Source organism: Piliocolobus tephrosceles, chromosome 17, assembly GCF_002776525.5.
Source record: "Piliocolobus tephrosceles isolate RC106 chromosome 17, ASM277652v3, whole genome shotgun sequence".
Lineage (NCBI taxonomy): Eukaryota > Metazoa > Chordata > Mammalia > Primates > Cercopithecidae > Piliocolobus > Piliocolobus tephrosceles.
The window spans coordinates 74,219,268-74,232,167 of NC_045450.1; the positions used below are offsets into that span (position 1 = coordinate 74,219,268).

General features: G+C 52.7%; 1 protein-coding gene and 1 long non-coding RNA gene across 5 annotated transcripts in view; one reads left to right on the top strand and one right to left on the bottom strand.

Annotated features, from left to right (window-relative positions):
- LOC111553808 overlaps positions 1-1,067 on the bottom strand; it is a 7,309-nt gene extending 6,242 nt beyond the window's left edge. Inside the window, exon 1 of the long non-coding RNA XR_003306749.2 lies at positions 890-1,067. This is a non-coding gene — a long non-coding RNA (uncharacterized LOC111553808). The remainder of the gene's footprint in view (positions 1-889) is intronic.
- Positions 1,068-1,724: 657 nt separating this feature from the next.
- SPG7 (SPG7 matrix AAA peptidase subunit, paraplegin) overlaps positions 1,725-12,900 on the top strand; it is a 45,780-nt gene continuing 34,604 nt past the window's right edge. For all 4 annotated transcript variants that reach the window (XM_023228814.2, XM_023228813.2, XM_026447381.1 and 1 more), the window contains exons 1-3: positions 1,725-1,979; positions 3,840-3,942; positions 6,585-6,674. In XM_023228814.2, coding sequence (XP_023084582.1) covers positions 1,800-1,979; positions 3,840-3,942; positions 6,585-6,674 — 373 coding nt within the window. In that variant the 5' untranslated portion in view covers positions 1,725-1,799. The remainder of the gene's footprint in view (positions 1,980-3,839; positions 3,943-6,584; positions 6,675-12,900) is intronic.

Below are 12,900 nucleotides of genomic sequence, written 5' to 3' on the forward strand. Positions count from 1 at the left end.
GAGTCTCGCTCTGTCGCCCAGGCTGGAGTGCAGTGGTGCAATCTCGGCTCACTGCAAGCTCTGCCTCCCAGGTTCACGCCATTCTCCTGCCTCAGCCTCCCGAATAGCTGGGACTACAGGCGCCGCCACCACGCCCGGCTAATTTTTTTGTATTTTTAGTAGAGACGGGGTTTCACTGTGTTAGCCAGGATGGTCTCGATCTCCTGACCTCGTGATCGGCCCGCCTCGGCCTCCCGAAGTGCTGGGATTAAGCGGGGCAGGGTGGGGAGGGGCGTGGAATCGCGCCCGGCCCACCTGGTGTCTTTCAATCGGGGAAAGAAAAAAATGAGGAGGAAATGGCAAGGTTGGATTCATTGCCAAGGACTGTACAAGCAGCAGCAAAAGGAAAAGCGGTTCAGTTGTGAAAATCAGTGTTAGCCCTGGGTTTAGGGGGAGGCCCTCTCCACAAACCAAAAGAACACCTCCCCAGCCACGAGCACCTCTGCAGAGGCACCCGGCCCACTAGAGGGCTGAGGGCGGATAACCACGATACTGAAAACACTTTCCTGAGCGTTTCGGGGCTGAGGAAGAGGGAGGATGACACGCAGCCCACAGACTTCGCAATCTCGTCTGTAGTGGTGGAGGGAATGCAGGTCCAGAAACCAACCAGAGCGGCCCTGAAATTCTGCCTGAACTTCAGAGCTGTGATCCTGGGCCGGTTACTTCCAATGCTTCTGAATCTGTTTCCTTACGTGTAAAATAGAGGCGTTTGCTGCATAGGGTTGTATCACATGGGTGTTCGACACGGAGCTCGGCACTCGGTGACGTTGGCTGTCGTTCCCAGCATTCATTGTTATGAATTTGGGGAATACAGAAAAGCATAAAAATAAATCGGTCACCCTCACCCTACCTCTGTAACAGACGGTCTAGTCTTTGCTTTTCCTACTCAACGAGCTTTCCAGTTCTTGGCGTCAGCTCTAGACCTAAGGCGGACGGAGGAAGGGGTGGGGGTGGCGGAGGGGCCCACGAGGGACCCTGCCCGGGCCCGGCGTGCAGACCCCGAAGAGAACAGCGCCTCTTCCCGGCTTCCCACAATGGGCTCGCGCAGCGCCCGGGGCAGGACCGAGGCTAGAAGCGCCTCCGAGGTGAGTCAGTCCGAGGGGACAGGACGGGACGGCGCGCTCCTAAGTCAGCGCTCTGCAGACGTCTGCCAGGCCGCGCCGCGCGCTCCCCGCCTCACGACCTTCCTCCTCCCGGGCTGCCCTTCCTGCGGCGGCTGCACCTCCAGTCCTCGTCCTCGGGAGGCTCAAGACGCAGGAAAACCGCCCCCTTCCTGTGCTCCTCAGCCCCGAAGGGGCCCTCCCGACCCGAGTCCCCCCGCGCCGCCCTCCTCAGCGCGGGCCTCTCCTCGCAGGCGGGATTCCGGCCCGCGCCGTCCGCCCTCGCCTGTCACCGAGCCCTGCGGGTGACGGAGGCTGCCCGGGCGGGAGGCCCCTCGGCCCCTCGGCGCGGGCGGAGCGCGACCACGCAGCCACGACCCGGCCGGTTATTCACCCGCCAGGCCCTGGAAATACAAGGCTGGCGTCCAAAAAAAAGCCAGGGCACCCGCGGCCTCCTCGCAGACGCGCGCCCCCGTACCGGGGCCTCAGGCAGCCGCAAGGGAGGCGGGCTCGGGCTCGGGGGTGCGGCAGGAGGCGCCCGGGCGCGGCGGGGCGGAACCGGGGGGACCGCGCAGGCGCCTAGTCAGGCCCCGCCCACCCCCGCCGCGCAGGCGCCCCGTGGCGCCCCGCGGACCGCGCAGGCGTGGCTTTCAGGCCAACATGGCCGTGCTGCTGCTGCTCCGCGCCCTCCGCCGGGGTCCAGGCCCGGGTCCTGGGCGGCTGTGGGGCCCAGGCACGGGCTGGAGTCCAGGGTTCCCCGCCGGGTCCTGGAGGGGGCGGCCGTACTTGGCCAGCAGGCCTCCGGGGGACCTCGCCGAGGCTGGAGGCCGAGCCCTGCAGGTAAATCCCCGCGGCGTCCGGGCCCCACCTCCCGCCCCGCTCTGCTCTGTATCGCCGCGCCCGGCGGGGCGGGTCGGAGGCCTCCTGGCCCCTGCGGTGTGGGAGCCTACGCCTGTGGGCCCGCGGATCCTCCAGCTGCGGACCTCGGCGCGGAGCGACTGTTGGGGCCCGGGCGCGTGGGCGCTGGGCGGGCCGGGAAGAGGCGGGTCTGGGATCCGCGCAGTCCTCGGCGTGCGGTTTCCCAACCCTTCCGTTTTGTGTGGATGTTCTCGACCTGTCTCCCTGTGGCGTTTTAAAGTGGAATCCTGTAACGGTTTCCGGCGGAGCGGTAATTTACAGTCCGCGCCTGTGGATCGATTCCATCACCAGGAACTCCAGCGCCTTCCAGTTAGGGTGGTCACTGCCGAGTTGGGGGCCCAGAACGTTTCTGTGTGCGCAAAATACCCTGTGGCTGCATGTTGCTGTTGTAATGTAGTTTGGCACGTTATTGATAGAAAATCATCGAGCACCGCCTGTGGAGAAGTCTTGTTTCAGGTTCTGCTAAGGATGGGATAGCATCTCCTCCCGAAAACCAGACCCTGTGTCCTTGAGCTTTTGGGCCGAAGTTTTTTTCTCTTAGCCCTCCCGTAGGAGCTTAGCCCACACTTTAGGTTGTTGTTGATTAGGTTATTTTTGAGACAGACAGCACGATCTGTCTCTAGGCTGGAGTGCAGTGGTGCGATCTTGACTCCCTGCAGCCTCCGCCTCCTGCATCAGTTCTCCTGCCTTAGCCGCCAGAGTAGCTGGCATTACAGGTGCGCGCCACCACACCCAGCTAATTTTTGTATTTTTAGTAGAGACAGGATTTCACCATGTTGACCAGGATGGTCTCGATCTCTTCACCTTGTGATCCGCCCGCCTCGGCCTCACAAAGTGCTGAGATTACAGGGCGTGAGCCACCGTGCCTGGCCATAAAACACATCTAAATGGGAAAATGTTTATCTTGAAAGGAGAACGCTGAAAGTATATACTTGTTAACTGGTTTAGTGCCTGGAAATGTTCTACAAAGAGCCACTCTCTGGTGACAGCAGGAGTCCTGGGTCTGGGCAGCCACTGTGGGCCTTTCCCCTGCAGAAGCTTCAGGCCAGTGCAGTTGTGTGTTTCGTTTTCGTTTTCTTTCTTTCGTGTTTTTTTTTTTTTTTTTTTGGAGACAGAGTCTCGCTGTGTCGCCCAGGCTGGAGTGCAGTGGCCTGGTCATGGCTCCCTGAAGCCTCTGCCTCCTGGGCCCAAGTGATCCTCCCACCTCAGCCTCCCAAAGTGCTGGGATTACAGACATGAGCCACCGAGCCTGGCCACTATCGTGATTTTTTGTTTGTTTATTTGTTTGTAATTTGAGACAGAGTCTCCCTTTGTCGCCCAGGCTGGAGTGCAGTGGCCCTATCGCGGGCTCATGCAGCCTCCGCCTCCCGGGTTCACGTGATTCTCCTGCCTCAGCTTCCTGAGTAGCTGAGATTCCCGGCGTGCACCACCACGCCCAGCTAATTTTTGTATGTTTACTAGAGATAGAGATTCACCATGTTGGCCAGGCTGGTCTCGAACTCCTGACCTCAGGTGATCCACCTACCTCGGCTTCCCACAGTGCTGGGATTACAGACGTGAGCCACCACGCCTGGCCAATTACTGTGTTTTAACCTGTTTACTTGCTTTTGACATTTTGATGTTACCTAAAGGTTTGAAATATTGCTCAGACTATGATTTCATATTTCAGGGCAATGTAGATACTACAAATATCTATTTGAACTTTGAAAACCGATGTTTAGTCTGCATTGCTTTGGTACTCTCTAATGTTAGTGTGACGTCCAGTGTTGGGTTTTTTTTCAGAGCTTGCAGTTGAGACTGCTCACCTCTACGTTTGAAGGGATCAACGGATTGTTGTTGAAACAACATTTAGTTCAGAATCCAATCAGACTCTGGCAACTTTTCGGTATGTATCTGTTGAAAGAAGCATCTGAGCATGACAGTGGACGCCTATAGCCTCGGCTGCTCGGGAGGCTGAGGCTGGAGTGTCACTTGAGCCCAGGAGTTCAAGGCTGAGGCTGCCGCTGCACTCCAGCCTGGGTGACTGAGTGAGATGAACCGAGATCGTGCCACTGCACTCCAGGTTGGGTGACGGAGTGAGACTCTGTTTCTAAACAAAAAAATACAGAAGCGACAAGGCAGAGATTGTTTTCTTTTTTTTAATTATTTTATTTTAGAGGCGGAATCTCGCCTTGTTGCACAGGTTGGAGTGCAGTGGTGTGATCAGAGCTCACTACAGCCTAGAACTCCTGGGCTCGAATGGTCTTCCCCGCTTTGCTTCTGGAGTAGCAAGCACTGCAGGCGTGTACCATCACACTCGGCTAATTATCTTTTGTAGAGATGAGGTCTCACTTTGTTGTCCAGGCCCAAAGGGGCCTCTTTACTCCCTTAACCTGCAGTTGTAGAGCCTTGACCTCTAGGGCTCGAGTGATCCTCCCACCTCAGCCTTCTGTAGAGCCAGGACTCCAGGCACACACCACAGCGCCTAGCTAATTTTTGGGGGTATCTTTTTTGTAGAGATGGGAGTTCGCCACGTTTCCCAGGCTGGTCTTGAACTCCTGGACTCAAGCGGTCAGCCTTCCTTGGCCTCCTGAAGTGTTGAGATTACAGGCGTAAGCCACCGCACCTGGCCAAGTTGTCCTTTTTTAAAAAAAATTCTGCTGTATTCTAGTAACTGGGCTGCTTGGAAAAGGTTTTTCATGTTATCTAGTCAGCTGCAAGAATGTTTACTAAGGCTTTACAAAGTGACTTCAGATGTTTTATATCCACACAATCACTAAAAATACCCTGCAAATAATTTGCTCTTCAATAAATCGTTTAATGAAACTTTGTGACATTCTTTGGTCTCTCTTGACTTTAGGTTAAAGAACCTGAAGGATCGACACCTCTCACCTTTATTTCTCGCTCCCCTTTATGGGGTTGGAGCAGGGAAAAAGTAAAATATTTCTACTCCTGACATTAAACAGCCTTGTGCCAACACATGGGTAGGGAGAGTGCTGTGCCCATTGACTGGCTGTGTGTCAGCAACCTGCCCATCTGCTGTCAGTGTTTAATGTCAGCCCATGGGTGCCCGTGGCTGTAAACAGGAAGCACATGCTTCAGCCCTCTCAACACCTGAGGTTACATGCAAGTGGCAACCAGGGTCATTTCATTGGTGAAGCTGTTCATGTCTTTGTGAAGAAAGTTCCATTTTAGGTCATGGTTGTGAAACTCTTTCCCTATTTTTATTATTCTTTGAGACAGGGTCTTGCCCTGTTGCCCAGGCACAGTCTCTACTCACTGCAGCCTCAACCTCCTGGGCCAAGGTGCTCCTCCCACCTCAGCCTCCTGAGTAGCTGGGAGGTCAGGCATGTGTCACTATGTACAGCTACATTTGTTGTTGTTGTTTTTTAAGAGACGAGATTTTGCCCATGTTGCCCTGGCTGGTCTTGAATTCCTGGGCTCAAGCCATCTTCCTCCATTGGCCTCCCAAAGTGCTGGGATTACAGGAGTGAGCCCCTGCACCTGGCCTCCCCTATTTGTAAACGCTGATTTGTTCAGATTTTGGGCGAGGAGTGTCGTACCAGCCCCTCTTGGTCATGGCTGGGCTGCTGCTGTTGCCACCTCTCTGGAAGCCACTTGTGAGTCAGAGTCTTGCTCTGTAACCCAGGCTGGAGTGCAGTGGTGCGATCTGAGCTCACTGCAGCCTCTGCCTCCCAGGTTCAAGCAGTTCTGCCTCAGCCTCCCCAATAGCTGGAATTACAGGCACCTGCCAGCACGTCTGGCTAATTTTTGTATTTTTAGTAGAGACAGGGTTTCACCCTCTTGGCAAGGCTGGTCTTGAACTCCTGACCTCATGATCCACCTGCCTCGGCCTCCCAAAGTGCTGGGATGACAGGCATGAGCTCCTGCGCCTGTTTTAAGTTATTTTAAAGCAACTTCATCTATTAAAGGGACTCGTGATATTTTCCCAAATTTGTGTTCATAACTACTTTTTGTTCCCTCCCATTAGCAATTTAAATAGCAAAGATATTCATCTTCATAAGTTAAAATAGTTTATTATTCTGTAATTAGGAAATACTGGACTAAGTAATATGGGAAATACTTTATTTCAGATTTATAAATCTTACGGATGTAAGTAGGTTTTTCAGATGGTTTCTGTTTTGCGTTGTTTATTTAGGAGTACACTGCTCTCCTGTGTGCCTCCCCTGCGGTTGCAAACATCAGTTGTTTTTTTTTTTTTTTTTTTTGAGGCGGAGTCTTGCTCTGTCGCCTGGACTGGAGTGCAGTGGCCGGATCTCAGCTCACTGCAAGCTCCGCCTCCCGGGTTTCCGCTATTCTCCTGCCTCAGCCTCCCGAGTAGCTGAGACTACAGGCGCCCGCCACCTCGCCCAGTTAGTTTTTATATTTTTAGTAGAGACGGGGTTTCACCGTGTTAGCCAGGATGGTCTTGATCTCCTGACCTCGTGATCCGCCCGTCTCAGCCTCCCAAAGTGCTGGAATTACAGGCTTGAGCCACCGCGCCCGGCGCAAACATCAATTGTTAAATCCTTTCTCTGTTTCTTATAGGTGGTACTTTCTATTTTAACACCTCAAGGATGAAGCAGAAGAATAAGGAGAAGGATAAGTCGAAGGGGAAGGCTCCTGAAGAGGACGAAGGTACATTCATCTAATGTTCTTCAGTCAGTGACTCCCTCTGGCTGTCTTCATGTCTCTGTTCTCCTCTGAGCAAGGTGAAACCAGTCTGGAAAGTGGGGAGATGGGCCGGGTGCAGCGGCTCACACCTGTAATTGAAACACTTTGGGAGGCCCAGGTGGAAGGATCACTTGAGTCCTGTGCCACACAGCGAGACCCTGTCTCACTAAAAATTAAAATAAAAGGTTGGGTGCAGTGACTCACACCTGTAATCCCAACACTTTGGGAGGCTGAGGCAGGCGGATCACCTGCAGCCTGGCCAACATGGCGAAACCCCATTTCTACTAAGAATACAAAATTAGCCGGGCGTGATAGCACACGCCTGTAATCCCAGCTACTCAGGAGGCTGAGGCAGAATTGCTTGAACCCAGGAGGTGGAGGTTGCTGTGAGCCGAGATCACACCACTGCACTCCAGCCTGAGCAACAAGAGCAAAACTCCGTTTCAAAAAACAAAGAAAATTTAAATTTAAAAAGACCCTATCTACACAAAAAGAAAAAAAAATAATTGGTCAGACATGGTGGTGTGTGCACTTGTAGTCATAGCTACTCAGGAGGTAGGAGGATCGCTTGAGCCCAGAAGTTGGAGGCTCAGCTTCAGATTCACAGCCCCAAGGGGCATCAGGGTGGAAGTCAGCTTCAGGAATGCTTTGCTTTTGGATCCTTGAGGCCTCTGGCTAGAAATCAGCGTTGGCAGATGGACACCCTGCACAGCAGAGCTCATCATTCTAGAAAGACACCTGACCTTTGAAGGAGAGTGAGGAACTGTCATACAGACGTTTTTTTTCCCATGTTGCTTTACAGGAAAGCTTTCAGGATGTGGAAATGATAGTTCGGCTACTGGATGATGGGGTGATTATTGTGAATTCGAGTTTAGCAGGAGTTTGTTTCAGGAGTGACAACCTGGTTAGTTGATTTTGGGTGAGACGCTGCATTTGCCAAGGCCAGGGACAGCTTTACTCTGTGCGAGAGGAGCTCTGACTCTCCCTGCTGGGCTCTTGAGGGGAGGTCATAACTGTGGGAAGGGACACCAGTGTTCTCAGGTGGATTCAGTTTAGGTGTTTCTGGCTTTAGGCTCATCTTCAGCAACCTGTTGGTTTTACAGTAAGCGTCAGTGCCTACAGCCACTCAGAACTGTCTTTTAAAAGACTTCTGAATCTTCATACGAAACTGTTTTGAATTGATTTCAGGGCTCTTCCCCTGTATTCTTCAGCATTTCAATAAAGTGTGTCCTTTGACTTTTTTTTTTTTTTTTTTTTTTTGCCAGAGTCTCACTCTGTTGGCCAGGCTAGAGTGCAATGGTACAATCTTGACTGAATGCAGCCTCCGCCTCCTGGGTTCAAGCAATTCTCCTGCCTCGGCCTCCCAAGTAGCTGGGCTTACAGGTGCCTGCCACCATGCCCAGCTAATTTTTTGTTTCTTTGTTTTTGAGACAGAGTCTCGCTCTGTCACCCAGGATGGAGTGCAGTGGCTCAGTCTCTGCCACCACACCCTGTTAATTTTTTGTATTTTTAGTAGAGATGGGGTTTCACCGTGTTAATCAGGATGGTCTTGATCTCCCGACCTCCTGATCCGCCCACCTCAGCCTCCCAAAGTGCTGGGATTACAGACATGAGCCACCACGCGCAGCCTGATTGTCTTTTTTTCTGAGACGGAGTTTCACTCTTACTGCCCAAGCTGAAGTGCAATGGCACAATCTCGGCTCACTGGAAACTCCGACTCCCGGGTTCAAGCAATTCTTCTGCCTCAGCCTCCTGAGTAGCTGGGACTACAGGCGCCCACAACCATGCCTGGCTAATTTTTTGTATTTTTAGTAGAGACAGGGTTTCACCATGTTACCCAGGATGGTCTCGATCTCCTGACCTCGTGATCTGCCTGCCTCGGCCTCCCAAAGTGCTGAGATGACAGCCGTGAGCCACCTTGCCTGGCCAAGCTATTGTCTTAGGTTTATTCTGTTTTGGGTTGAACTGTGGTTTGCTTTGAGAAAATAATGTCTGCTAAATTTGCATTAGAGGATAATTGTTTACTGAGCCAAATAAACTTTCTTGTGAGAACCTATTCTGGGTTTCCCCTGGGCCTTCTGCTGTGGTTGTGGGGGGAGTTGGTTTGTGTGGGTTTTCAGGACTGTTGACTACATCAGATACACACAGCACATCAGACATGCACAGTCCTGGCCCTTGGACAGGCCTTCAGCATGGTCGGATGCTGAACCAGCATGGTCGGATGCTGAACTGCATCGGGTCTGTTCACGTGAAGATTCTTTTGCCACCTCCTTAAATGAAAGAACCATACTGAATGTGGCTTAGAAACAGCTTTGCCAGCTGTGCAGAATAATTGTAAGTAGTGGTTGCCCAAAAAGTAGAAAAGTAGTTGCTTGGAATACCACTCACTGATAATGCGGGTTAATCTGGAAGGAATTATGCTGAGTGAAAAAAGGCAGACCTGGAAGATCACATTCCGTATGGTTTTCAGTTTTTTGTAGAGCATTTTCTAAAGACAAAAATTAAAGAGATGGAACGCAGATTTGTGGTTGCTAGGAGCTAAGGATGGGGAGGGAGACAGCCCAAGGGAGCCTGTGGTTGGACTGTGGCCTGCCTGGGCTGTGGCGAGCACATAAGCATGCACACTGCGCATGTCACTGGACGACCCCAGGGAGCTTGGCGGACTGTCCTGGTGGGAGAGCCCAGCTGTGATGCTGTTCATAGTTTTGCAAGATGGAACCACTGGGAGCAGGTGGACAAGGTACTGCTCCGTGTCATTTCTTTCTTATTTCTTTCTTTCTTTTTTTTTTTTTTGAGACAGGGTCTCCCTCTGTCACCCAGGCTGGAGTGCAGTGGCTCAATCTCTGCTCACTGCAACCTCCACCTCCTGGGTTCAAGCAATTCTCCTGCCTCAGCCTCCTGAATAGCTGGGATTACAGGCACGCGCCACCACACTCAGCTAATTTTGTTTGCTTTTAGTAGAGACGGGGTTTCACCATGTTGGCCAGGCTGCTCTCGAACTCCTGACCTTGTGATCTGCCCGCCTCGGCCCTCCCAAAGTGCTGGGATTACAGGCGTGAGCCACTGTGCCCAGCCTGCTCTGTACCATTTCTTACAAGTACATGAGAAACTGGCGGGGCGTCGCGGCTCAAAACTTTAATAGAAAAAACCGTGGTTGCTAACATGTTTTGTTTTCTTTTTTTGAGACGGAGTTTCGCTCTTGTTGCCCAGACTGGAGTGCAATGGCGTGATCTTGGCTCACCACAATGTCTGCTTCCTGGGTTCAAGCGATTCTCCTGCGTCAGCCTCCCGAGTAGCTGGGATTACAGGCATGCGTCACCAAACCTGGCTGATTTTTTTTGTATTTTTAGTAAAGATGGAGTTTCTCCATGTTGGTCAGGCTGGTCTTGGACTCCTGACCTCAGGTGATCCGCCCGCCTCAGCCTCCCAAAGTGCTGGGATTATAGGCGTGAGCCACCGCGCCCGGCAGCAGTTCCTAACATTTTCACAGAACTGCTTGTGGAAAACGCCCCCTTTTCTGTGAAGTGTAAATACCTCAAGGTGGAGCCCCTGCCCCGGAGGCCTCTCGTCTATCAGGGTCAGGTGTGGCACTTGGGGCTGTTGCCTTCAGGGGTGGTTTCGGAGTGGGATAAGCCTGGTGTGGTCCCTGTGGCTGCTTCCCTGCTTCCTTGAGACTCAGTGGTATCGGCCATTTTTTTTTTTTTTTTTTTGGACGCAGAGTCTTGCTCTGTCACCCAGGCTGGAGTGCAGTGGCACGATCTCGGCTCACTGCAAGCTCCGCCTCTTGGGTTCACGCCCTTCTCCTGCCTCAGCCTCCCGAGTAGCTGGGACTACACGTGCCCGCCACCATGCCTGGCTAATTTTTTTTGTATTTTTAGTAGAGACAGGGTTTCACCGTGTTAGCCAGGATGGTCTCGATCTCCTGACCTCATGCTCCGCCCGCCTCAGCCTCCCAAAGTGCTGGGATTGCAGGTGTGAGCCACCGCGCCTGGCTGTCAGCTGTTTGTTTTTAGATGACTGATTGAGGTGAGTCATGTGATCATAATATCTAATTGTCAACAATTGACTTTTTTTTTCCTCGAAGAAGGATTTTGGCAACAAAACTTGCCAGTGGTCCTGAAGGCTGCCGTCCACGAGATGTGCATATGAGGCTCAGGAGGCATGTGCGTTTCTTGAGCGCCGTGGCGGTGGCACTGCCTCAGGAACACAGGCAGCCGGTGCTGAGGTCACACCCCCCGTTCTCTGTGAGCTGGCGGCTCATCTGAGCATCCTGAATAACCACCCGGGAAGCACGCAGGAGGAAGGTGCCTGCAGTGCTGGCTGCGCAGGCACAAATGGCCACAACACTGGAGGCGTGGCAACAAGAGGCGCGTCAGGCAGCTCAGTGGAAGGGACGTGCTGGAGGTTTGGGCTAGACAAAAGTTGAGGACTTCATGGGAAGGAGTTGGGGGTCTTCCAGGCAGAGGAAGTGCCTTTATGCCTAGAGTGCTTTTGTTTGTTTGTTTTGAGATGGAGTTTTGCTCTTTGTTGCCCAGGCTGGAGCAAAGTGGCACAATCTCAGCTCACTGCAACCTCCACCCACCAGGTTTAAGCGATTCTCCTGCCTCAGCCTCCCTAGTAGCTGGGCTTGCAGTTGTGTGCCACCACGCCTGGCTAATTTTTGTAGTTTTAGTAGAGATGGGGTCTCACCATGTTGGCCAGGCTGGTGTTGAACTCCTGACCTCAGGTGATCCACCCACCTCAGCCTCCCAAAGTACTGGGATGACAGCCCCAGCTAAGTTGTTTTCCTTTGTTTGTTTGTTTCCCTGTAGAGATGGGTTTTCACCATGTTGCCCTGCTGGTTTCTAACTCCTGGACTCAAGTGATCCACCTGTCTCAACTCCCACAGTGCTGGGATGACAGGTATGAGCCACTGCGCCTGGCCCAAATTTCTTAAGGTTCATTTCCTTAAAGTTTCAGAAGTAGGATTTTTGAATTAAAGAAGCTAAATATTATGTACGGCACTTGATACATCCTGCCAGGCAGTTATCAGACAGGGTTTTGCTGGTTTACACCACCCCAGTACGGGAGCAGGGCCTGTTTGCGGACCCTCCTTGGCCTGGCTCTCGAGGCATCCGCCTGCGTGTGCTCATGGAGCGTGTGGATTTTCCCTGCGTTGCCTTCACTTGTGGCTGGAAGAAGGTTCTCTGTGCTCCTGTGTTCTGGGTGTTCTGTTGGCCTCCTTCCTGCCACTGAGGAGGCCACGGAGGCCAGAGAGGACTCGCTGAACAGCGAAACGATTGGAACCTAAGGAGCTTCAGAAAAAGGTGTCATGATGGGGCTAGGCTCTCCTGAGGGCTGTGTGGCCTCAGAGTCTTGTTGAGCAGATCCTGCTCCCTGATGCAGCGGGACTAAGAGCCAGCCTGTGTCACACACCTGTGGATTAACATGCCTGGCTGACCCTCGCTGGAGAAGGGCTACATGTTTGTGATGAAAGCAGAAGTGTTGGCCGGGCGCGGTGGCTCAAGCCTGTAATCGCAGCACTTTGGGAGGCCGAGACGGGAGGATCATGAGGTCAGGAGATCGTGACCATCCTGGCTAACACGGTGAAACCCCGTCTCTACTAAAAGTACAAAAAATTAGCCGGGCGTGGTGGAGGGCGCCTGTAGTCCCAGCTACTGGGGAGGCTGAGGCAGGAGAATGGTGGGGGGTGGAGCTTACAGTGAGCCGAGATCCGGCCACTGCACTCCAGCCTGGGTGACAGTGAGACTCCGTCTCAAAAATAATAATAATAATAATAGGCCGGGTGTGGTGGCTCATGTCTGTAATCCCAGCACTTTGGGAGGACGAGGAGGGTGGATCACGAGGTCAGGAGTTTGAGACCATCCTGACTAACATGGTGAAACCCCATCTCTGCTAAAATAATACAAAAAAATTAACCAGGCGTGGTGGCGGGCGCCTATAGTCCCAGCTACTCGAGAGGCTGAGGCAGGAGAATGGCGTGAACCCGGGAGGTGGAGCTTGCAGTGAGCTGAAATCACACCACTGCACTCCAGCCTGGGTGACAGAGCAAGACTCTGTCTCAAAAAATAATAATAATAATAGTAATAAAATACAGACCGGGCGTGGTGGCTCATGCTTGTAATCCCAGCACTTGGGGAGGCCGAGGCAGGTGGATCATGACATCAGGAGATTGAGACCACGGTGAAAC